The sequence below is a fragment of the Prunus avium genome, chromosome 2 (assembly GCF_965620075.1).
Source record: "Prunus avium chromosome 2, drPruAviu1.hap1.1, whole genome shotgun sequence".
In the NCBI taxonomy this organism is placed as follows: Eukaryota; Viridiplantae; Streptophyta; class Magnoliopsida; order Rosales; family Rosaceae; genus Prunus; species Prunus avium.
In genome coordinates, this window is record NC_142285.1 from 2,199,071 (window position 1) to 2,225,055 (window position 25,985).

The 25,985-nt window shown below is 35.1% G+C and overlaps 1 protein-coding gene and 1 pseudogene across 2 annotated transcripts; one reads left to right on the forward strand and one right to left on the reverse strand.

Annotated features, from left to right (window-relative positions):
• Positions 1 to 7,318: 7,318 nt before the first annotated feature.
• On the forward strand, positions 7,319 to 19,529 carry LOC110745273 (protein SEMI-ROLLED LEAF 2-like). 2 transcript variants are annotated; one of them, XM_021945354.2, is made up of 19 exons: positions 7,319 to 7,876; positions 8,497 to 8,571; positions 9,849 to 9,964; positions 11,179 to 11,293; positions 11,414 to 11,542; positions 12,868 to 12,915; positions 13,357 to 13,538; positions 13,643 to 13,839; positions 13,968 to 14,260; positions 14,435 to 14,584; positions 14,706 to 15,230; positions 15,341 to 15,487; positions 15,888 to 15,960; positions 17,364 to 17,488; positions 17,678 to 17,878; positions 17,960 to 18,097; positions 18,180 to 18,308; positions 18,804 to 19,031; positions 19,173 to 19,529. In XM_021945354.2, exons 1-19 carry the CDS (start codon positions 7,742 to 7,744, stop codon positions 19,326 to 19,328), a joined length of 3,162 nt encoding a protein of 1,053 aa, XP_021801046.2. In that variant the 5' UTR covers positions 7,319 to 7,741; the 3' UTR covers positions 19,329 to 19,529. The 2 variants fall into 2 exon arrangements, with proteins under 2 accessions (XP_021801046.2, XP_021801047.2); XM_021945355.2 differs by lacking the exons at positions 7,319 to 7,876; positions 8,497 to 8,571 and having other exon boundaries at positions 9,867 to 9,989.
• A 3,923-nt stretch (positions 19,530 to 23,452) lies between these two features.
• Positions 23,453 to 25,448, reverse strand: LOC110745532 (histone deacetylase 8 pseudogene; annotated as a pseudogene).
• Between the last annotated feature and the right edge of the window lie 537 nt (positions 25,449 to 25,985).

Sequence of the window (25,985 nt, forward strand, 5' to 3'; positions counted from 1 at the left end):
TTAAAGGAGAGCGGCTAGGAGAGAGAGCCATTTAGAATGGTAGAAATAATACAACTTTTTAAATAAAATGCAAACAAATGGGAATTTTTGAATTAAAATACTACTTTCTATGTTAATAAATCCACATATAAATTTGATTAGTTAAGCAACTAATGGATTTTGTGGCAAAAAAAAAAAAACTGGATTTCAAGAATTAAATTTTGTTCATATTCCTACGGATTTAATTGTCATGTATATATATATATGTAACAATTTCTTTCTTGCAAATCTTAATACAAGAAATAAAGAAAGAATGTGCTAGCTAATCCAGTTGGTAAGGTGACTTATAACTCTAGTATAATAAAATATTTGATGATCACAAATCACAACCAGAATTTAACTCTGCTCTTCTCTTCTCAAAGTTTAGACTCCATTTGAAAAAAAAAATGAAAAAAAAAGTATATTGTCTTCATATTAAAGGCCTAGATCAAAGTTTTTCTTGATCTCGGGTAGAGTGATAGAACGAGGAAGATTTTTTTGGTAATACATAATGGTAGGGCCTAGCTAGAAACATTTAATAAAACGTAATTGACTAATTTGAACCACCTTCCTTACTAATAAAATAGTATGTTTTTCTTTCCAAAATTTAAAACAGCACCAAGTTCTAATGCCCTCATTAAATTTATTTTATTTTCGAGGATTTTCCCTGTTAAGAGGAGCTCTAATAACATACTAAATTATTAAATTCACACACTGCACTGATACTAAGGCTCGAACCCAAAATCTATACTCAAGGAGCTTGTGCTCCAAACCACTACACTAATGGATTATTATTAGTGTATTATTTGCTAATATTCATATGTGAATATACCAACATTTGAGACTTTACATATTCACATAAAATATAATATAACTATATTTTTATGTATACTAAACATTATAGAAATTATCATATGGACCCCATCATGTGGATTGAAGTGGGCAGGCCCGAGCCCATGAGTTCATATTCCTACGGATTTAATTGTCATGTATATAAATATTATAAATAAGATTTTTTTTTTTAATTCAGGATTTAAAGATGGGAGATTCACTATTAAACCCAATATCCCATTTACAACATAACAAAAAGGCTTTTAACTTTTTTTAAATTACAAAACTGTCATTGATTTCTTAAAACAAACTCAACTCAAAAACCTCATAAAAAAGCCCAAAACACTCAATAGGGCATCAAAGTAATTTAATAATCAAAATTAAATTCAATAGGGCCAACTGTCATTTTTTGAGTTTTTTTTTGATTTGTTTATAGAAATTAAATGGTGTATGGTTTATTTATAGTTTTAGTGCTAAGAATGGGTATATAACTAAATATCTCTTTAAGGATTATCTTGCATTTGATTCTCATAAAGCAATAAGACACAACATAGATCTTTGTCAACATAACCACACACTCTCCGAAAGAAACACTTGAATGTGAACCAAATCCAAAAAATTGGGCCATAGACGTCTCAAGATACCATCGACCTCCGCAATCGTCATAGTTAGATTATATTGATCATAATGGTGGTGGCGTACATTATGCATAAATCGTCATAGTCGAATCATCTCTCTATATATATAGAGAATGCTAGCAACCTTCTCTCTAGCCTTCTCTTTTGGACTTTCTCCCTTTTCCTCATGACATGTGTCATTTTCCTTACACTTAAAACAATGTCATTAATCATCACACAAGCTAATTTTTCTTTTCCAAATTAACCCTTATTATATATATATATTACAACAAACTAGCATTTTAACAACTTTCTTTCCACCTTATTAAAAAAATTAAATAAGAAAAAAAAAAGGTTTTTATATATAAAAAAACTGTTTGATTTTTGTTTTTCCAAAGAATACATATGTCGCTAATAAAACCTTCAATCCTTGCATAACTTTCTTTCCAACATATAAAAAAATTAAATAAGAAAAAACGTAGGTTGTTATATATATAAAAAAAAGTATGGTTTTCGTTTTTCCAAAGGAAACAGACTATAATAATAAATTGGTGTCCTAGCATTATCATAGCATGGACTTCTTTTGTAACATTCTCACTGAATTAAAAAAAAAACACACCTTTTTTTCAAAAAAAATAAACTGACGTTTTTTCTTGTTTATTTATTTTTAATAAGATGGTAAGAAAGTTGTAAAAAAAATCAATACATTTAATAAGGATAAACTTGGAAAACAAAATTTAGCTTGTGTAATGCATTTATGACATTATTTTAAGTGTATGGAAAGTGACACGTGTCTTGAGTAAAAGGAAGAAGGTCCAAAGGAGAAAGTTAGAGAGAAGGTTGCTAGCATTCCCCATATATATGTTGACACATGGTAAAAGCCGAATTAAATCTGCCCAATAGGAACAAGACACGTAGACCAATCAGACTACCTAGCAACCTGATCAAACTCCCACCAAAGCACGAATATGTATTGGCTCGGGGACTAACAAGAGTCACCACCCCAGCTACTAGAGGTACACTCCAGCAGAGTGTGAACATGTATCGGCTCGGGGGCTAACCGAGGGCATCACCAGAAGTCATCACCTCAGCCCCCAAGGATTTATTACCAGCCTTCAGAGAACTGACTGACCAACATGTATGCTCAGGGGCCGACTCGATCATTCTTATACAGAAAATGAAAGATCATGGACGAGCCACTTCGATGACAAGACCTCTCCTAATAGAAGCACTATGCTCCACCTTCAGAACCACCACTCCTATCACCTCTAGTCCCTTGTGCAGACCCCTCATATTCGTCGCTAGACAGGATATGATGGGGGACAAGCTACTTTGTACACTCCTGCCCTTATCCTTGCATGTGGGACCACCATAACTGCATTGTGGCAAACCTCAATTGGTCCACCACTATGACAGGACAGGAGCTCAGGTGTGATGTGGTCAACTTGGCTCTGAGCCGACGAATATGGCTTGAGAATATCTTACGGAAGAAGCCCTATAAATAGGAAAGATTCCCAGAAGATTGAGGTGCCCACTTCTTTCCCTTTTCTGTAAACATATATTTCGACATTGTTAATCAAAAGGAGTATTTGAGGGACACCCTTATAGTGGCGGAGTCAGAAATTTTATCAAGGAGGGTTAACCTTAAATAGCGAGAGTGAAAATTTTGTCTAATTGACTGGCTCATTCAATTAAAGAAATCACAAGAAATCTTATGAATTATGAGGTGTGTTTTTGTGATGTTGTGTTAGAAAAAAGATACTACTAGAGCCAAGAGGGATTTTGTAGTGTACTTGGTTAATTGTTATAGTCTAGAGATTTAAATAGTAAACAAAGAAAAGAAGAAAATGAGTAAACTCAAAACACAAGAAAGGTCAGCCATGTAATATAGAAAGTAATTGAGTTAAATGCAACACATACAAAAAAAAATTATCAAAGGATGAGAAGGGTCAAGTGACCCTTGTAAATTGTAGGCCTTAATTGGCTCCGCCCAGGGCCCACTCCGCATTGTATTTCACTAATCCAAATCGTCTATTTTGTAGACATTCATTCAAAGATCATCTCTACAATTGAATCCGATATCTTCTGACCCCTCAATTAAATTATTGAAATTTAAGTACTTTCTTAAATCACCACGTTCATGGATTTTGTTGGTCTCAATTAGATGACTTAATGATTTTCAATTTGCATGATTTTTTGCAAGGATGATCTATGAATGAAGATGTGAAAAGTAGATGGTTTGGATTGTTGAATTTTTTTATTTTTTTGTAGGGGACCCTAAAGGGTGTCCCTCAAATAAAATTATCTCACCTTTCGTGAAGAAACCATAGCCTTACTTTTTGTGGGAAGGGAGTGGATTTTTATTTTATTTTATTTTTATTATTTATACAATTAAATAATTGTCTAATGAAAAGGAAAATTAAATACTTATGTTGCTCACATGTCATGTCTTTAAACGGTTAGATTATTGGGAGCTTCACTAATATACCCAAAATGAGTGCTGAAGTTATAAAAAAAACCCCATATGGAAAACACTTTATAAACACACCCAAAACCCATTTATTAAATAACAAATTAGTGTTGAAGTTCCAATAAATTACAAGCACTGCCACTATCAAGCCCAACAGAAAAAAAAACTCAAAAAGCACCCAAAACAACCCCAGCCCAAACTTATAAAAAAGCAAAAGATTTTACCATTTCCAAAACCATAATTTAAACGTAACTTCCAGCCTGTGACTTCAATTAACCATCTATGCCAAACGTCCCTTCAATCACCGTCTTCATCAAAGTGTCTTCTTCATCTCTCGAAACCGAAACTCCATAACCACCACCAAGCTTGATCTACTTTAAAAAACAAACACCACACACTAACTTTCACCTACAAAACCAAGACAAAATTTCAGAAAACAATTTCAACAAGAAAACGCTTCAAAGGTAAGACATTTACAAACCAAACCTACACTGTAATTTTGATTAATTGCTATAGAGTTCCAGTCTAGGGTAATAACAGTATTTTAAATTCGAATCAAGGACAAAATCTTGAAACTATATTGGATTTCATTATTGCACTAACTGCTTACTATCATTATTTTAGTCGCTAGTTTACTGAAATTTCTGATTAATGGCTGTAAAGTTCCAATATAGGGTAATAACATTGCTTGTTTCCTCTTAAATCCTTTTTTTTTATGCATGTATACCACTGTAAAGTTCTAGTATAGGGTATTAATACTGCTTGTTTCCTCTGAAATCCTATTTGTAATGCATGTCTACCACTGTATAGTTCCAGTATGTGGTAATAACATTGGTAGACGTGCATTAGAAATAGGATTTCATAGCAAACAAGCTGTGTTATTACCCTATATTGGAACTTTACAGTGGTAGACGTGCATTACAAATTCGATTTCATAGCAAACAAGCAGTGTTATTACCCTCGACTGGAACTTTACAGTGGTAGACGTGCATTAGAAATAGGATTTCATAGCAAACAAGTAGTGTTATTACCCTAGACTGGAACTTAACAGTGGTAGACGTGCATTACAAGTACGATTTCATAGCAAACAAGCAGTGTTATTACTCTATACTGGAACTTTACAGTGGTAGAAATGCATTAGAAATAGGATTTCATAGCAAACAAGCAGTGTTATTACCCCATACTGGAACTTTACAGTGGTAGACATGCATTAGAAATAGGATTTCATAGCAAACAAGCAGTGTTATTACCCTATACTGGAACTTTACAGTGGTAGACGTGCGATTTCTTAGCAAATAAGCAGTGTTATTACCCTAGACTAGAACTTAACAGTGGTAGACGTGCATTAGAAATAGGATTTCATAGCAATCAAGCAGTGTTATTACCCTATACTGGAACTTTACAGTGGTAGACATGCATAAGAAATAGGATTTCATAGCAAACAAGCAGTGTTATTACCCTATACTGGAACTTTACAGTGGTAGACATGCATTAGAAATAGGATTTCATAGCAAACAAACAGTGTTATTACCTTATACTGGAACTTTACAGTGATAAACAGAAAAAACACGAATATACTCAAATTCAACTGAAAAAGCATACATCAATTAATATGAAAACCAAATCGAATATCACAAATTTCTAACCACATCTCAAACAGCAAATCCACAACCAAACAGAATCTGAAATCAATCCAAATTATAAACAAAAAGAAATTAAAATCACAATTTAAAACTCAAATGAATATCTAAGTACAAATTAGAACGAAATCAGAAAATCCAATAAATTACCTCAAATTCAGCAATAACAAAAATAAACAGATAAAATCAAGAAGAATAGTATCTGCATGTCAAATTTAAACTCCAAGACTGAAAAAATTAAAAACGAAAACCTAATCAGCAACTTAATTAATCAAACATGAAATCACCATACAAACTAAGTCGTTGAATTTAAAATGTTCATAAGCCAAACACAAACAAAAAACACAACGATTCATACAATAAACACTAGAAAATACTGAAATGAGAAATCATCATAAGAATAAACTGTGAAAATACGTACATCAGATGCGTTGATCTCATGGATCAGGATCCGAGTTCACCTCCTGAGTTGTGAAACGACGTTGCCGAGGTCGGCGTATCCAGCTCTTCAAAAAAGAGCTTCTTCAATGGCGATCGTAGAGAGGAAGACGAAGCGGCAGCACCTCTGACTCTGGAAGTATCGTCGTAGTTGGCATCGGCGAATAGGAGATCTTGGTTGAAAATCAGGAACATTGGACAGATCTAGCCATTTTGGAATATATCGTCGGTGGAAATTAGCGATCCGTCGGGATTGGTGCAGGTGAACGAGAAATCATCTTCATGTTCGTTCTTCTCGCAATCACCACCGGTGTCAGCATTCTGAAAGCCTTCGTTCGGCAATTGACACCTCAAATATACAGAGTAGCCACAGAACTCTGCGAGCTTAACCATTAGCTCTGTTCATATCGAAAAAATGGAAATTAGCACCAAATTCAAAGAAGAAACTGAAATCGAGTCAAAATTCAAGTAAATTAAGCAAAAATGAAAAGGAAAACAATGAATTGAAGCAGATGGAACAAACCTGCAAAAGAAATGGAGGCATCGGCGGCGAGAACACGTGTGAGGCCACCGACGTAACAAAGATTGTCGTCAGTCTTGTGTTGGTCCATGGCTCTGAGACTGTTTGGTTTACTTTGAAGGCAGAGAGAGGGAAGAAGGGAGAGAACAGAGGAGAGATGTGGGTTTGAAGGAGGAGAGGAAAGGGGCTTGAGGCTTCAGACCTCAGGGAGTGGTTTTGTTGAATTTTAATGTTCTCTGCATTCTATAGATTCTAAACGAGATCCAAAACTAATTTAATGCTAAAAAGGGTAATAAAGGTATTTGATCTTATTAATTAAATTAAAATATATACAATTGTTGATTTTTGGGTTTATTTTGGGTGTGTTTATATATAATGAATGGTATAGGGTATATTTATAGTTTTATGTCTAGGAATGAGTATTTCACTAAATTTCTATAGATTATTAGGATGGTCAAAATTTTGCGAAATACGGGTAAATACACGAAATCAAAATATAAAGGCTCATAATCCCCAAAGTTATCGCTTCAAGAATTAATGAACCTATGAAGACGAAAATGATACTTTGTGAACTACATGCACTAAAAACGTGTTTTTGGGCAATCATTTCACTCATGCACCCATTCTCCAAAAGTTCAACAACTCCAAGCCTAGAAGAGTCCACAAATAAAGCTATGGGTTAGCAAAATAGAACAAAAATACGAAAAACAAAATAAAACAAAAGAGAGTGCCAAATATAGCCGTTGCAGTAATAACTATTTCGTATATAAAACCCCCAAAACTATTTATACGAAAGGAGAGAGACAGAGGGAGAGAGTATAAATTTTTTTTCTTTTTATTTATTCGTCTTTTTTTTAACACTTTCCTCCTCCGGTGGTGAACCTCGGTGATCCGGTGCTCACTCACTCATTCTTCTTCCCCCTCCTACCATCTCCACCGTCCGATCCCCGGAGGCATAACCCCAACCACCACCACCACCTTTTCCCAAATTTCACAATCCTTTTCCAGGATTCCAATTCCCAATCTCCCTCTCAGACCCAAAAACAAATTATAAGAAAAAATTAAACGAATTCCCATCCCATCTCCTCCAAATTGAAATCCTTTTCACAACGTATACATACCTACATTATACATTATATATACGAACGTACATGTACACGTATATGTTGTATAGGCTTTGAGATATTGAGACTTAGGTTGAAGACAGATGGGTGTGATTTCAAGGCAAGTGTTCCCTGTTTGTGAAAGTCTCTGTTTCTTTTGCCCTGCATTGCGTGCGAGATCACGGCATCCCGTCAAACGATACAAGAAGCTGCTCGCCGAGATATTTCCTCGGTCTCAGGTGAATTTCTTTATTCACCTTCACTTTTTTTTTTTTTGGGTGTGTTTATGAATTAATGTCTAATGTGGGTAGTGGAAATGCTCAATAAAAATTGATTTTTATGCTACAAAGTGAAAAGAAATCTAAATTGTACACAGAAGCAATGTGGGAATTTTTGGTTCTTGTGTTTGGGGATCTTGTGAAAATAGGACTGAAATTTGATTTATGTTAAAAAGTAACTTGCTTCCCAAGAAATGAACAATTTTTTCTTTATTTATTCTATACATGATCAGGTCAGAAAATATGGTGAAACAAAAGGAAAACCATGGTCTTGTATTATGTTCTTCTTGCTAAATAAAAGTTACATGTCAAATAGGTTATGCTTTACGGTTCTAATTGTATTACCAATGTGTTATCTGAAAATTTCCCACAATTTGGTATTTAAATTGATATTTGTTTTTTCTTGTCTGTCTGAAAAATCATCACTGGGCATGCCACAATTTGGTATTTAAATTGATATTTATTTGGATTTGGGCTGTTTAATTAGGCTTTCAGCATAACTGGTTTTTATGTTACAATTTTCATTTTATGCCAGTTCCATCAGTTTGTGTTATTGGAACTTTTCCCTCCTATTTTGGCAGGATGAAGAACCAAATGATCGTAAGATCAGTAAACTATGTGAATATGCCTCAAAAACTCCTCTTCGTATCCCAAAGGTGCTACCTCTGCTCATTATATATGTGTGAAATATGGTTTACATTGTTAATACGAACTGAAGTGATAATCTGGAGTTGAAATTGCAGCTGCTCACATAATTCAAATTTGGGTGAGGGTTGAATTTCTTTAGAATTTTGTACGACTTTAACTAATTAAACAGAAAATTAAATGTTAATATGGGATTAGTGTTACAGTCCTATGTGATAAGAGGCATCATGCGTTTAGGAATTCAGAAGTGAAGGTTGTTGAATTGACAAGGAGATAATTTCTAGTTTCCTGCATATGCTTAAGTTTGCATATAGTTTCAATGACTATGGAAGCTTAAGGGGTTGGAATGGGACTTTTATGAATGAATCTAATGGCCATAAAAATGGAAGATGAATATGTGTGAAATAAGGCTGAAGGAACGGTTTTATGTCTGAGCGAAGGCATATTATTTTGTTCGAGGAGTGCTTTCAAAATCCTAGCAGCACATGCTTTTGCTGTTCACTTTGACTATCAGGAAGGAGATGAAGATGCTAGAAAGTAAAATGAAATATACTTGCGGTCAGTGGTCACTAATTGTAAGCATCTCCTGGTTAAGATGCTAATAGTGTTCTGTACCTTGTGATGCTTGTGCTAAGCTGCTGTTTTGCCTTCTTCCTTGTCCCTGCTTCTGTTGAATGGCTTTGGAAGTTTTCTGTTGGTTTGGAGGAGGGACATTCATTTGTAAGGGTGGTTAAATACTCCACCAAAGTGATCTAGATAAAATATTGGGTGTAGGTGAATTTGTAAGATGGTATTGCCACACGCAGATTGGTAATGGTGGTTATTATTAAGTACTGCACTAAATTGATATGGATAAAAGAACTGGACCTAGGCAAATTTGTAAGGCATATATTGTAGTTCTACATGCAGATTGACTGAGACACAATACCTCCTCTTTTGGCAAGATGATCAAGAATTGTAGTTAAAGATATGTAGCAAACCTAGTTATGGAAATCAGTACCTTGTTTCTTTGCAGCTACCATGCTTTGAGCTTAAATATTTTTTATTTTTTATTCTAAATAGAGGGGATTCATTATTTTCAAAAGCTGCTTTGAGAGTTCTAATTTGTTCAATTTACTTGGATCTAATGATTCCATACCTTTTTTTTCTTCTGGTATATCTTTTTTCTTATGTATTAATAAACAATATTCGTTCATTTGTTTCATCTTCCAGGTTATAGATTTTATTTTACTTTTCATATGTGTACTATTCTGTTGTGTTGATAGAAGTTCAAAAATTCATACTTCAGATCACAACTACTCTGGAGCAAAGGTGTTACAAGGATTTGAGAACTGAGAACTTTCACTCTGTGAAAGTTGTTATGTGTATCTACCGGAAGTTGTTGGTCTCTTGTAAGGAGCAAATGTGAGTTCTTTAGTTCATAATAAATGTGAGTACATTATTAAGGTTATTGCTAGTATGTTTCTTTTCAGATTCCTGAACATATTGAGAAAAGCTCGACCTATTGGCTGGAGTGCTAAGTTGATTACGACATACTTGCTGAGCCATTTATCATTTCTTTTCAGAACTTATAAAGCCAGAGAATGCAATAAGATAGAAGCATTGTGCTCATGACATGCTTCCACTAACTACCTAGCCTGATGAGAAATTACTTAGTACTATGGTTGTGAAATTTGACCATTAAAATAACGTGCATATTTGAATCTTTACCCCTGTGAATATTATGGGGCACTTCTACATTAAGGAAGAATGCATTAAACACTGTAACTTAGGAAAACTTGAGAACTTAAACAAGTCAGTCCACACTATAAATGAAGGCTTTACCTTCTTTAAAGCTTGGTTTCACATGTATGAGATCCAAAATTGTTAAAGTCAGAGCATCAAATCCAAAACCAATTGGCAATAAGTGGAGTGGCCCATAATTTTATCTCTGTGATGCAAGGCATAAAATTTTCAGTGGAGGATTAGTTATGTTGGATGACATATGGAGCATGTGTAGCCAAATCGGGCCTAACATGTTGATGATTTTCCTGTTGTGGATTCATGTGACAGTTAGAGCATCGAAGACACAAAATGAATTGGCAGTAAGTGGAGAGGCCCATGATTTTATGCAGTGTGATGCAAGGCGTAGAATGTCCCATGTAGGAATTTACATTGACAACACAAGGTTTTTTTGGCTAGGTTGAGTAGATTTGGCATAGCCTAAGATTTTATATATTGTGATGCAAGACGTAGTATGTCCAATGTATGACTAAACATTGAGAGCACAAATGACATTTTTGCTAAACTGAAGAAGATTTGGCATGTGGTGGATTGACTGGAATATATTCACCTAGCTATGAAATTCAGGCTGACCTTTATTGTATATGCTGAAATTCAGGTTTATTTATCTTTATTGTATACGCTGATTCCGAAGTTTTAGATTCATCTTAGTAATTTTCTCATCCCGCATAGATCATATATTGTTTTAGGGTAAAGTTCCTGGAATACTTTTCCATTTAAATACTGAATGTTGTTGAAAGGAAATTACAAGACTATCCTTTGGAGTTCTTTTGTAGCTCATGTTGTGCATAATGACTGATTTTCATGTACAAGTTGTGATACATTATATATGACAGGCCATTGTTTGCAAGTAGCGTGCTTAGCATTGTACAAATTCTACTTGATCAATCACGGCATGATGAAATACGTATTTTAGGATGCCAAACTCTTTTTGAGTTTGTGAATAATCAGGTGGGAGTCGTTGGTATGTTCTTTCTCTTTCAGATTGTTGTTTGTCTGTGTTTGCTTTCGGTAATTGGATATGAATTGCTTTTGAAGTTTTAATCTCGCGTGGCCGTTTTGATTGTGCAGAAGGATGGTACATACATGTTTAACTTAGATGGCATGATTCCAAAACTTTGTCTCTTAGCTCAAGAAATGAGGGAGGATGGGTCGGAAAAGCATTTGCGTTCTGCTGGGCTTAAAACTCTTTCATCAATGGTAATTCACCTCAATGTAAATTTGATACTTGTTTTGCATATTATATTTGTTTCAATATCATGTGGTCTGGTAATTGATAATTTTGACATTGTTACCTACGTGTGAAAGTTTTGTTCAAATTGTTATACCAAATTAGAATTGTTCTACATAAGTTTATATTCATCATGGGACTTGTTTGATGGATATTGATGAGCATTTGTTAAACATGCAAATTTCATTTGAAACGGCTATGTAGAATGAAATCTATGATATTTTGAACTTTGAGGAAATGTGTTAGTTATTATAGTTAATACCTTGAAAGTTGAGGCTATAGTGATATAATAACATGCACAATTGTCACTTAATAATAGATGTAAAAATCATCAAATGAGGGGAAATAAAAAAAGACTCGACATACTAAATCTAATAAGCTTTATGGTGGGTTAGGGACCAGGATCTAAATATCCCCTAGTGGACTCTCTTGGAGCTGGAGTTTGAGGTCTACTGGTGGAATTTTGGTGCAGGACTCTTAATATGGTAATTGTTGACTCATGGAGAGTGACATTGAACCTTCTTCAAAGATCAGACTCTCGTAAGAGTATGATGTAGTATGAAACACATAGTGCACTCAGAAGAGTAACTGGATTTGGTTCTTGTGGAGAGTACTGAGTTAGACTGAGTGGATTTCAGGTCCCCTGTAGTTCTGGTGTCAGACATGAATAGGGAGATTTTTTGAGGTTTCATATATGGGTTATCCCATAGAATAAAAGTGGCTCCATAATATAATATACACTAGATGAGCTCACCACCTATAGCCTTAAGCTCATGAGTTCACAGGCATATACTGGGCATGCCATGGTCATAAAGTTCCTTCTCCATAACGAAAGTCTTAATTAAGAATGTTATTGGTGTGGAGAGAGAGTGTGTATATGAGTAATTAAGAATGTTACTGGCAAAACATAAGAAAATTGGCTGAGTGAAGGACCTGCAGTCTGACGATTAAAATACTAAGAATGTTTTGAGAAATGTTATGTTTGGGTTTGCATAATGGTCCTGAAATAGCAAAGACTTAAAGGAAAAGAAGATTAAATGTTGGGCGACATGTAAAAATGAATTCTTATGTTACATGGTAATTCAGAAATAATCTCAATTCTTATCTTTGGTTTTTAAATGATACCATTTTATATTTCATGATGTCCAGCTGCTCGCACTCAGTGCTTGGTTATAAACATTTGATATTTCCTTTTTGTGTAGATCCAATTCATATCTGAAATCCTTAATTGGACCTTCCCCTGCTTGGTGAATTGAATATCATATGCACCCTAACAAGAGTACTTTGTGCGCAGGTCTGGTTCATGGGTGAATTCTCTCACATTTCATCAGATTTTGATCTTGTAAGTTCATTTGGTATCATTTTCTGCTGGCTTTATTTGTTATGTACTTTTTTTAATATTATAATTACATCGTCACTTTTCTTGATTGCTATTTTGTCTAACTGGAAAAATATGCTCATGGTATGATCATTGACTCGGATAGCTTCTAAATATTATCATCAACTTGTTAGTTGCAATAGCTGTTGGAAGAAATAAAACACGCAGATGAATAACCTTTTCATGAATTAATATTCCATGACCATAATATTTGACCCCGTAGTAGATGCTAGCATACTGGATGGCAGGCATTGATTATCAACTATTGTTTACAAATTCTTTTTCTTTCTGTCTCTATTCATGTCTCGTTTAATTTATGAACTTTTAATCGCATAGTCCTCTTTTTCCAGCCGCAAATCATGATCTTTAGCTTCTAATAACATTTTATTTTCATTTCTAAATCAGGTTGTTTCAGTTGTCTTGGAAAATTATGGAGGTCCAAAGAATAAGTCAGATGCTGGTATACATGAAAAACAAGACACCCAGATTGGGAGTTCAGAAGAAGCTTCTTCTTCAGGAGAATCCATGACAAGTATTTTGTCTTGGAGGCTGCTAGTGAGTGAAAATGGCGAAGTCAATGTCTCAGGGTAGTTTTTTTTGGCACAATTTTCTGTAACTTTCGTTATATATCTAGCTATTTCAACATGTTATAGCTAACATCTACCTTTCTTCTTCTTGTTTTCATTTACAGGGAGGACATGAATAACCCCAGATTTTGGTCAAGGGTTTGCCTGCATAACATTGCCAAGTTAGCCAAGGAAGCTACAACCGTACGACGTGTATTAGAATCTTTGTTCCGCTATTTTGATAATGGCAATCTCTGGTCTCCTAAACACGGGCTCGCATTGTGTGTCTTGATGGATATGCAGTTAATAATTGAAAATTGTGGTATTTAAATTTCTTCAAATTGCTTAGACCTTGTTGACTCTGGGAACTTGACTAGTCTTCCTTTGTGTTGAGATTAGCTTTAATCTTTCAATTTGATATTTTCATGATCTCTGCACTGTTTTTTGCAGGGCAGAACAGGCACTTTATATTGTCCATCTTAATTAAGCATCTTGATCACAAGAATGTTCTTAAAAACCCAAATATGCAGCTGGACATTGTTGATGTTGCCACCTCTCTTACTCGAGAAGCAAAGGTTCAATCATCAGTTGCTGTAATTGGTGCATTGAGTGATATGATGAGACACCTGCGCAAAAGTATACATTGCTCACTTGATGATTCAAATTTGGGGGCCGAAGTCATTGAATGGAACCGAAATTTTCGAGCAGCAGTGGATGAATGCCTTGTGCAGTTAACACATAAGGTGATTGTAACATCCTTTCTATTTTTTAAAGATCAATTTATGCTCAATCATAAAACTTGTAGGGATTTGGTCAATTATATCTAGAATTGCCTCCTTTTTGTGAGATGTTATGGAAAAAACTTTATGGAATAATTATTCTCATAAGCTAGGTTCTATTTCTCTTATATTGTGCAGGTAGGAGATGCAGGTCCTGTGCTTGACATGATGGCTGTGATGTTAGAAAATATGTCTAACATTACTGTTATGTCTAGAACCTTGATTTCTGCTGTTTACCGTACTGGTCAAATTGTGGCAACAATACCTAATTTGACATATCAAAACAAGGCAAGATTGCATCGGGTTTATCACTTCCTCTTATCTACAATTAAGTGCACAAACTTGCCAAGGTTTCATCTGATTTTATTTTTCTTTTCATTTTCTGGTTTGAATATCTGAAACTTTGTAGACCTTTCCTGAGGCGTTATTTCATCAGTTACTCGTAGCTATGGTCTGTGCAGACCATGAAACCAGGGTGGGTGCACACCGTATATTTTCTGTCGTTCTTGTTCCATCATCTGTTTGCCCTCGTCCTTGTGCTCCTACTCCCCACACTGCAAAAAGAAATGATATAGGAAGGACACTCTCGAGAACTGTGTCTGTATTTTCTTCATCAGCTGCACTCTTTGAAAAATTAAACGTGCGATCTGCCTCACAAGAAAACATTTGTCAAGAGATGAAGGACAAAGCTGTAATTGAAGAAGAATCCAAGGTTACTAATGATTCGATGTTGAACAGATTGAAGTCCAAATTTAGCTCAAGAAGACATCAATCAGCTACTAGTGACTCTATAGGTAATGAGGATTCTGCAATCAATTCTCATTCTGTGATGAACCGGTTGAAGTCAACTTATAGCCGAGCCTACAGTATGAAAAGGAATCCATCAAATACGACTGCTGATGAAAAACCTAGGAGTATTTCACATAAAGAATCGGTATGAATTGTTGTCCCTGCTATCCTGTTATATAGACTACGTACATTTGACACTATATTATTGCTTCATCATCTTCTGTTATGACGATTTTTATCTGACTAATTTTGCAGACAATGTCACTTAGGTTAAGCAGTCGCCAGATTGCCCTTCTGCTTTCATCAATCTGGGCGCAATCCATCTCTCCTTTAAATACGCCTGATAACTATGAAGCAATTGCTCATACCTACAGCCTTGTGTTGCTATATGCCCGAACTAAGGTATGGCTTCTACATGTTGAAACAAAAATAGGAAATCATTGTATTTCATTATACAAATGAAGGAATAAATCGTATTATAAATTCCTTAGTAATCAGCTCTACCAATCAAGCCTTATCAACTCTATCATTTAATTCGTAACTAAACCCAAGTGACAATCAACCCTTGGATTAAGCGTAAAGGCCTATAGCAATAACAAGGCACAATGAAGATGCTATGTCTTTTTACCCCTTGTTTTGATCATAATAAGTGTTTAGGGAGTAGTTAATATTACTCTATATAGTTTCAGGGTTAGAGGATTTTCCCAAGTTAAAAATCCACTTTACCCTGAAATCCATAATTAGTTATTTTTCTTATTTGGTCCCCATTTTTCACTTTGTTTCGATTCACTATGTCATGTAGAACACCTCTGACGAGACTCTAATCCGAAGTTTTCAGCTAGCCTTTTCCTTAAGGAGCATATCTCTTGGAGGAGGTGAGTTCTCAAGTCCAAATTTTCTACATTTTTGCAGTTTATAATTTCTTTGAAGGTTCCAAGTCTAACCACATAATGCATTGCTCATACTATGGTGAAATGTCAAGATTTAGATTGCGTAGTACCTAGTATTCCTTGCTCAACTACTGTAATATTTAGAAATCATGTAGAAGTTATGAAATAATTAAGGTTCAGTAAAGCAGCTCAGTTTCTGGTAATTAACAGAGGAGCTGAGAGTAGTTTGCAGGTTGATTTTTCCCTCCCTGTCTTCCTATAACTGAAGCTATCCTTAACTGGGTGATTTAGTTTATAGAAGAATTGAAATTATGCCAGTCATGTGTGATAATGGTGAGTTTCAATTATGAATCTTGTACTTGTTAAATAACTTGCTGCTGGATCTTGTTCTTTAATGTAACCAACGGCAATAGACTAAACTAGCAAATATTAGGAAACTTAGACACACAAGAATTATACTGGTTCGGCAGAACTTTTGCCTACGTCCAGTTGTGATTTCTCTAGGTAGAGAAATCACCGCTCCTTTGATTAATAATAGAGATTACAGAACTTTTGCAAACCCTAGAACTAATCTCAAAAACTCTTGGCTGTCCCTGGCTATTTTTCCTCTCTCTCAAAATAAGCCTTGCCACACCCTATTTATAGATATAGAGTTGGCTTACATGTCCTAAGGCTGATTGAATTCCTATTCCTAAGTGGATTAGGAAATTACACTTATCCAAAACCAAATAGGCTTCTAGAAATCCAAACCTGAATTGAATAAGGAAAAACTGAAATTCTTTCCTAATCCCTCTAGGACAAGAATACCTCTAATTTTCCTAAAACAATCCTAAACTAACTAGGACATATTTGACGAGCCAAAATCCTAACAGTACTTGATCACGAGTCTCAAGTTTGACTTGATTTAAAAGTAACTATGAGTAGAGAAATAGGAGATTAATTGCTGTATTGCTTTGGCTGTAAACCTGATGTTGCATCTTTTCACCTAACCTCAGCTAACTCAGGTTATATAATATCTTTGCTTCTTTTGCACTTTATGGTAATCTTCTTGTTGATTGAATAGCAAGAGATTAGTGGCTTAAGATATTTAGTATGAAAGGACGAGAGCATATCTATCAAATAGGGGCAAGCATTGTATTGTAAGAAGCAATGTTCCTTCAATCATGTCCATTTATTTGTCATATCCTAATTTCCTTTTTCTTTTTTTTTTCTCAAAGATAAAGGGTGTGATTTTAACAATGAAGGTATTTTAAAATTTAGTTTGTAAGTCTAGATTGGACATATTTTAACTAACTTCATTGCATTGAAATGTAATGATCACTAAGAACTCTTTTGTGTTGTAAATTTTGTGATGCCATCTTTGTAATTAGGGGATTTCACATTTTCAGGATTGCAGCCATCAAGGCGCAGATCTCTCTTTACCTTGGCAACATCAATGATCATCTTCTCAGCTAAAGCCTACAACATTGTTGCTCTTGCTCCTTGTGCTAAAGCAGCACTTACAAATGAAACGGTAGGTGCAACAGAGTTGCCAGACCTCATTTTCATTGATTGTTGGTGGAACCTTTTAACTTATTTCTACTTTGACATAAGATACATTCTTAGTCTTGGAAAAAAAAATGTTTCCATGCTCATATACATAAGGTTTCCTAAGGTAATCTTACTCAATACTGATCTGTATGCTTTCATGATTTGGTATCAGGTTGATCCATTTCTACGGTTGGTTGACAATTGCAAGTTGCAAGCTGTCAATTCTGGACCTGACCAAGTAAGGGAAGTTTATGGATCAAAGGAAGATAATGAGGATGCTTTAAGGTCACTTTCTGCCATAGAAATATCTGAGAGCCAATCTAAGGAATCATTTGCTACTATGATAGTGCAGACACTTGGAAATTCACCAAATGTAAGCTTCCAATCACATATTGATTATTGGAACCATATCTAGTTCTTTGTTAATGAGGAGTGTGGTACTTTTGTACTGCAGGAGTCATCAACTATGAGACAGCAGTTGCTTAATGATTTTCTGCCTGATGATGCATGTCCGTTGGGAACTCAGTTGTGCATGGAAACACCCATACAAATTTACCAATTTGGCATAGAAGATAAGGGAACTCGTGATATGGTAAGTTACTTGAACAACCATCCTTTTCTTTTTTTATATAATGTGCAAGCAATTGAGTGTACACAATGGTTTTACTGTGCAGGTTGAGCCCCCATTATTCACAATTGAGGATGATGTCTTACCCAATGCAACTGAAAGTCAAACAGATCCTGACAAAAAACTTTCCACGGAAAGTCTGAGCCTCATAAGTGTTGATGAGCTTTTAGATTCGGTAAGTGTGGTATCTTGCTCACTAGCAGAGTGTTGCGGGTTTGCAGCCTTTGCAGAAATCAGACAGAAAATAAGTAAATAAATGAACATATAGATGAATTAGTTTTTGAAAATTTTAGTCATAGTTTTCTTTCCTGGTTGTCATGTTGGTTCTCATAAAGTTGGTATATGGTGGTGGTGGTGGTGCAACTATGACAAATACAGCTTAAATTCGATTTATCACTTGTTACATGAGATCTGGAAAACTACCTCTGTGATTGGGATCTGGAGAAGGAATTTGAGCCCTCAAATTTCTTATATCAAATCCTTCATGAACTTTATAGCTGAAATTTATAACCCTGTTGTTTATAATCAAAGATATTATATATGATGCCATATAAAACATGAACGTTTGCCATCCATTTGTTCTCTCTCCAATTTTCTGATTCAAGGCGTCTCAAGGGCTTTAGTGGTACACTTACTTGAACATATTGCTAAGTAAGAAAGTGGTATGCAGGTTTTGGAGACAACACATCAAGTTGGAAGATTATCAGTCTCAACTGCTACAGATATGCCTTATTTGGAAATGGCTGGCCTTTGTGAGGCCCTTCAAATGGGGAAGCAGCAGAGATTGTCCACTTTCGTGGTTGCCCAACTGAGACAAGAAAGTTTGATGAGATTTTCTCCTCATGATTGCAACCAGCAAAAGGAAACACCCTCTGTTGTTCCGCTGGGTGCTCCGACGGTATTTCATTTATCATACAACTGTCATTTAAATTTTTAATTCAATCCTTTTAGTGCATGCATATTGTTTCTACTCAATTTTTACTTAGCTTCTTAGTGTCTTCTGAAGCATTCTGATTTTGTAAACAATCTGGGATTGCAGAGTGGAAATCCATTCCTCGATTCAAATGCTATTTCACTCAACCAATCTGTTGGCGACGGGCAAACACTTTGGGCAACTGAATACCAGCATTATCCCCGATTTCAGCTACCTGCATCAAGCCCGTATGATAACTTTTTAAAGGCTGCTGGTTGTTAATGTGTAGAGAAAGGTTCGTAGTCCTTGTAAGAATTGAGTGTTGCATTGGAGCAAAGAATCAGGCTTTAAGTTCAATCCACCAAAAAGTCCATGTCTGTCTGCTGTTGTTTTGTTCTAACAGCTATCTTTGTATCTTTGTATCTGAAATTTTGTGTTGTCTCTGATTCAGCCTTCTTGTTTTATGTTCATATCTCTTCAGCCACGATTCTTTTATTCTTTAATTTTGATGGGGAGGTTTCATTTTATTATGGGCTCCCTTTACATATTTTGATATTGTAAAGATGTGCATAGGTACCTTTCATACACACTGGTGCATGGGCTTATTATTCATACCAGCATTGTTAAATGAAAGAATTTGTATAAATTATTTTTGGGTAGAAGAGAAATTTTGCAATGTAAGTCTCTACATTTAGCATCGGTACGCATTTGAAAAAATCTTAACCATTTAATTGATCCAATGAAATTTAATTATTCCACCTCATGATATTTGTATTAGATTTGTTTTTTTGGTCAGAATGATAGTTATATTAGATTAAAACTCTCCTTTTGTGCAAAGGACCCACTAGTTGTAGTGGTTTGGTGTAGGGTTTATTTATAGTTTTAGTGCTAATAATGGTTATATGACTAAATATCTCTAACTCTTAAACATAATTTCTAAACCGGTGTAGTAGTAAATAAGTTAAAATGTATTTTGTAATTTTGTAAGTCTAATCAGCATGTGTTTTTTCTTTTTTTGGTCTGAACCACGAGGTGGTCCTGGATAGGCCCCAACTATGGGTGGCACTTTTAAGCCTTAACCACAACCCAGACTAATCCCCACTCACACCGGGTCGGCCCGTAAGGAGTAAAGTGCTGGCCAAAATGGTGACTCCATACGAGAGCAGGAATCGACCCCTGACCTCTCTTTGCTCCGTTTGGATGAAGGAATTGCCAATTACATAGAATTCTAAAATGACGGAATTTAGATTTCCGTCATTTCAATTTCTAGCAATTGAAGATTTCAGTGTTTGGATTTATGCATGTCGGATTTCGTAAATGACAGAAATTGAAAATTTCAATGTTTGGATATCTCATGTAAATTATAAATGACAGAAATTAAATATTTCGAAAGAAAAAAAAAACTGATAACCAACATAGAAGGTATTCCTCGAAGTATAAAATAACATATCGTTTGATGAACTAAATAACTCAACTTAAACAAATAGAACATATTAGCAAACCAAATCACTCCCCACGTGCAATAAACATCTGCAACATACTCTTTTTTTTTTCTCAATTGGGAGTGCCTTCAGCATCTGAAATTGTTTGTCATTTTCTATCAGCCAAGCACATGCTTTGAGTTGTTCATTTTCACTAAGACCTGGTTCTGATTAACTTTTTCTAACTAAAAAAACAAAAAAAAAATCATGAAGTACATGAAACAAGAGAAACAAAGGTCCAAGTGTGAACAATAAATCAAGAATTAATGATGTCTCGTTGCACTTGATAATTATGGTAGATCTCTACTGCCAATGTGTCTCGAAAGTTTGTCCATTGATCAGTAACTTGAACACTTGCAATCCTATCATGAGCATTATTTCCCTCCAATGTCGAATGATTTGATATGTCATGATCCACAGAAGCTAAAAATTCCAAATCTTGAACTTCTAAAACAGGATCATTACCTTGCTCAGTTTGAATGAAGTTATGCAATACAAAGCATGCATTTATGATTCTAACTTGCGTTTTGATGTTGAAAAATGAAGGTGTACGTAATATACTCCATCGTTTCTTCAATAGTCCAAATCCTCTTTCAACTACATTCCTTGCAATTGAATGACGTAGATTAAATAACTCTTTGTAATTTTCAGGTCGATTGTTCCCACTCCATTCACTCAAGTGATATCTAGTTCCTCTATACGGTGCTAAAAACCCCGGTCCATTAGTATAACCCGCATCCACAAGATAGTACTTATCTACAATAAGAAATTTTAAAAAGCAAATTAGATATAAAGAGCTAGCTTGTATTGAAAAAAAAAAAAAGAGGAGAATTAAGACTATGACAACAGTGACTTTAGGCATCAGTAAACACAAAGATCACAAAACCCATTCAACACATTCATAAATTTAGTCAGAAACACCCAATTTTGATAGCCATTCAGAAACCATGGTAACCCTAAAATAGAAAAATATAAATTGAAGGAGAGAAATGCTTGAAGACTAACCTTCAAACTTGATCCAGAGAGACGTGTAACCCAAGAAGAACTCCTTCTCCTTACTTCTCTGGCTCACAGTTTTTTTATGATGCTTCTTACTTCTCTGGCTCGCAGCTTTTTTTTATAAAGCGACAAGGCAATCTGTTGTTCAGGGTTTCATAGGTTTTATAGAGCGACAAGGCCTCCAAACTTGGCGCTGTTTTTAAGTTTGGCGCTTCTTCTTTTCTTTTTTTCTTTTTTTTTCATGAAAATTTTGGCGTTTTTTATTATTATTTAAATTTTGGCACAACGGAAAATATGAATTCCCGCACTGTGGAAATTGTCAAATGACGCCTATTTTGGTGGAAATTAAACTCGGAAATTTGATGCCTCAATTTCCATGATTTTTTCCGCGCGTCATTTAATAAATTCCGCGCTTAAATTGCCAAACAAGGGAATTGTCAATTTCTCATCTTAAATTCCCAACTTTTAGCTAAATTCCGCGTTATTTTCCCTCATCCAAACGGAGGGTTAAGGAATGAAAGTGCCGAACCACTCACACCAACCACCTTGGTTTAATTAGCATGTGTTTTTAACTAAGCAATAGAGCAGTAAAAAACCTAGCGTTTTTTTTTTCACAAGTGGTTGAAGGGAAATTCGAACTAGGTATTTCAACATTTTCAATAGTACAGAGTAATACACAGCATGTTACGGCGACCTCATTAAAACTTTTCCAAAGAAAACCACGTGGGACAAAACCCATAAGTAGGAAAGAGTACTACCCATGCTATCAACTAAACAAAATAGTCAAAACCAATGTATTAAATGTCGATATTATCAGTGATATTATCCCGATAATATCGGATTTTTGGGGGACCGATATTTTCGCAACAAACCATGGTGTTATCGTTAATATATCGATATTATCCCGATAATATTGGGGACGATAATTTCAACATTTTTATGAATGATTTGGGCAATATATCGCGATACGAAACCCAAAAATATTTATATACATGGTTTTTGTGAAAACCATTTTACTCCTTCAACACCTTAAATGATTTTGCTTATGTACAACGTCAACCAATCTCAGATCCATATGGGTGGCATGTTAACAATTACATGCAAAACTATTTTGGGGATTTATCATTTGATGACTACTCTTCATAATATACTTACTCTACACATAGAGATGATGAAGATAGTGAAAATTTTGAATCTCATAGGAACTCTATGTGGTACTAAGTCACTCATGTATCTTACCATGCAATGTATAAAGTGTAAAATATTGTAGTAATTCATTATATATGAATGATTATGGTGTGTTTAATCTTCTTTCATTAATTACTACATATTTTCTACACTTACAGTATTTGCCAGCTCGCTATATAATCAACTTAAATAAGTTAAATCCATCATGCAATGCATTTCCTTCCAATTTTTTTATGATAAACTAATAGATAATTGACTAAATAAACATCCTGCAAAGTTTCAATAAAAATTTCCAAGTTTTTCTTACAATTTCCGTGATTTTTATTCAATTTTTACCGATACCGATAATATCCCGATATTTCCATCAACATTTCCATGTTTTTGGACTTCCGATATTTCCGATACCACCGATATTTTAGACCTTGGTCAAAACTCACACAAACAAATCATTGCGAATCCACCTAAGTATTAACAAAAGTGAGAAATTTGATCTTCTGCCCCAGCCATGGCATGTTTCAGTTTTTTTGTATAAATTTTTTATATGAAAGTAGGTGTACTCTGCAAGATAACAGTGCCTTCATCTTTAATTGGGGATGCTCATACAGAAACATTGAAGCAATAAGCAATACTCAATCAAATTTTAAAAAATAAAGTAAACGACTTGTTTGTTGCAATAACAATCTTATACCATAGACAGAGTACAAAGAGAGAATGAGGTTTACTAAAATAAATTCCAAATTAAGCTCCTTTTAAGAACGGTACATTGTCTTTCTGGAACTTTTTAATGGATTTAATAACTTCAACAGCCAATGCCTCATCCTCTGGGTAATAAGCTATGGGATCAGATTGTAGAGAAATTGGTGGGTTAAGCACACCTTCAAGTGTGGCATGGAGACAAAGGGCTGAGTAGGTAACATGATATCCACCTTCGTGGACAATCAGAAGACGTCCACTGCAGTGTCAGTCCGCCAGGCTACAAACAATCCGGCCAATCTCTTCGTAACCCTCCATTGTCAAACACTGCCTTCCAATTGGATCATACTGAGAACAAGCAGTGTTATTCTATAAGCTACTTCAATTTTTGTTGACAATAAAATAAAATTTGTTCAAAGGTAGCCAGAGAAAAACTTGAAGTTCTTCCTGTGAAAAAGGATATTGTTAAGGGTTTATGCCAAGAAAATAAAAAAACAGTAATTACTATACAGAAACAGCTCTTTCAAAAGATGGGAAGTCTATACATAAAGATGGTGAGGATTTCAGTTTTGTTAAGCGGTACTAATTTTCATTGTAACTCTAAATTTGTAGAAAAGCAAGACCAGGAACAGAACCTCATGCTCAGCTCTATGTCCAGAATGTATCAAGATATTGAAATTTAAATAGAAATCTGACAATTTATAGCTCAATTAGGCAGATATTAAGTAGATTTATATGGTTCATGATTAAATTTAAGTTCTTTCATATAAATGACGATGTAGATAGTAAAAACCAGACAATCTTCTCAATAAATAAACAATCAAGCAAATCATCTAAATTGGAGTTGAGCAGAAAGATTTAACTCACAAGCCAGTTTGGCATTGTTGTGCTGTGAAAATAATCGCTGCCATATTTGCTGTGAGAGAAATCAGCTGTGAGAGAAATCAGTTTGGCGTTTGGTAAACTTTTTGTTAAAACTGTTGTTGGTATGGATTCCCGTATAATAAAAAAAAGATTGCAGCATAATCATTAAACTCATCGCCTCTTCGAAACTGATTACTGCATAATCAGAAAATGAAAGCACCTTATTAGCTGCTTTCCCTCATAGCTTTCTCTCACAGCAATTTTTAACAATAAGTGATTTTCTCATAGTTTACCAAACAGGTTGGATTTCCCAAAATTTTAAAAAAATCACTTATCACCCCAAATAAGCAATACCAAACGGGCACTTACAGCACTTGAATCTTGGCCAGCTACCAGAACCGTCATTTCAGGCTCAAACTTTTGGATTGCAGGTACAACCAACTCAGTCATGGCATGCCTGTATCCACGGTCCCCTGTCCCATACAGGGACGGATCCAGGAATTTTCCTTCCAGGGGTCAACCTTTGCGCAACCAAAATTTAAAGCCAATTGAACAGCAAGACCGGCATTGTTCAGGAAGCAGAAGCCATCAGCTCGAGTAGGCCTGGTGACCCGGAGGCCTAACCAATGCATAAGCAATTTTCCATGTCCATCAAGTACATGCTTCATTGCTGATAATGTAGAACCAGCAGCAAGAAGCAAGGCATCCCATGATCCGGGGTTAAAGAAAGTCCCAGCACATAGCATCTTACCCCCATCTCTATCTGCTTCAACTAGTTCATTTATGTATTCTGCAGACAACACAATATATTTGAACTTACATCAGACTCTAACTTAACCCGAACCAATATTCTTCATAACTTTACCAACTCATATATATATATATATATATATCTCACAAATGTAAGAATTTAAATAATCAAAGGATTAAAATTTGATACCAGGAGAGAGAAAGGGAAGTAACTCAAAAAGCATAGAAACTAGAACTTGAAAAAGTAAGCAAATTGATCCAAAGTGAATCCAAGTACCTGAAGAGTGGAAAGAGAGCAATTCAGAGAGCAGAGCAGCCCTTCCAGGGAGCCAAGAAAAGTAGGAGCGATAGGACCTCTCTTTAGAATAGAAACCATGTTTTTAACTCTGTCAGGGTTCTCTGGGTGCTTTTCTAACACGTCCAGATGTAAGATAGTTTACTATCTTAAACTCACATAAAGTGGTCTTCTAATCATTATCGGATTGCAAGAACTCCAGATTAATCAAGGACTTAAAACGACCTCATCCAGCAGACTTTGTATCAGTGTTTTAATTGGCTTACAAGGCTAAAGGGGTTTCTAGTTCTGTTAGAATTGGGATTCATTGTTCTATTGCAATAAGGATACCTCAAGGAGATTCTTGATGGGCAAGACTCCTTGAGTGATGCATATAAATAGAAGAGCTCCCTCTAAGAGACGCGACACACAACTCATAAAGATATTCACCCCATCTAGAATATTGAGCTAAGGCAGTCGGTTATCTTAGAGAAGAACTCTCTCCCTCAAGCGTTCATTCCAATGGTAGAACAAGGTTAGTGTTCAAGTCTAATAGCTTATAAGGTTTACACCAGAAACCCAGGATCCATTCCAGTGACGTATACTCCATTGCCAGAGTCCCAAAACACTCAATTACATCATTTAAAATTCCATAAGTTGCAAATTCAATGTTTGGATAACTAATGCAAC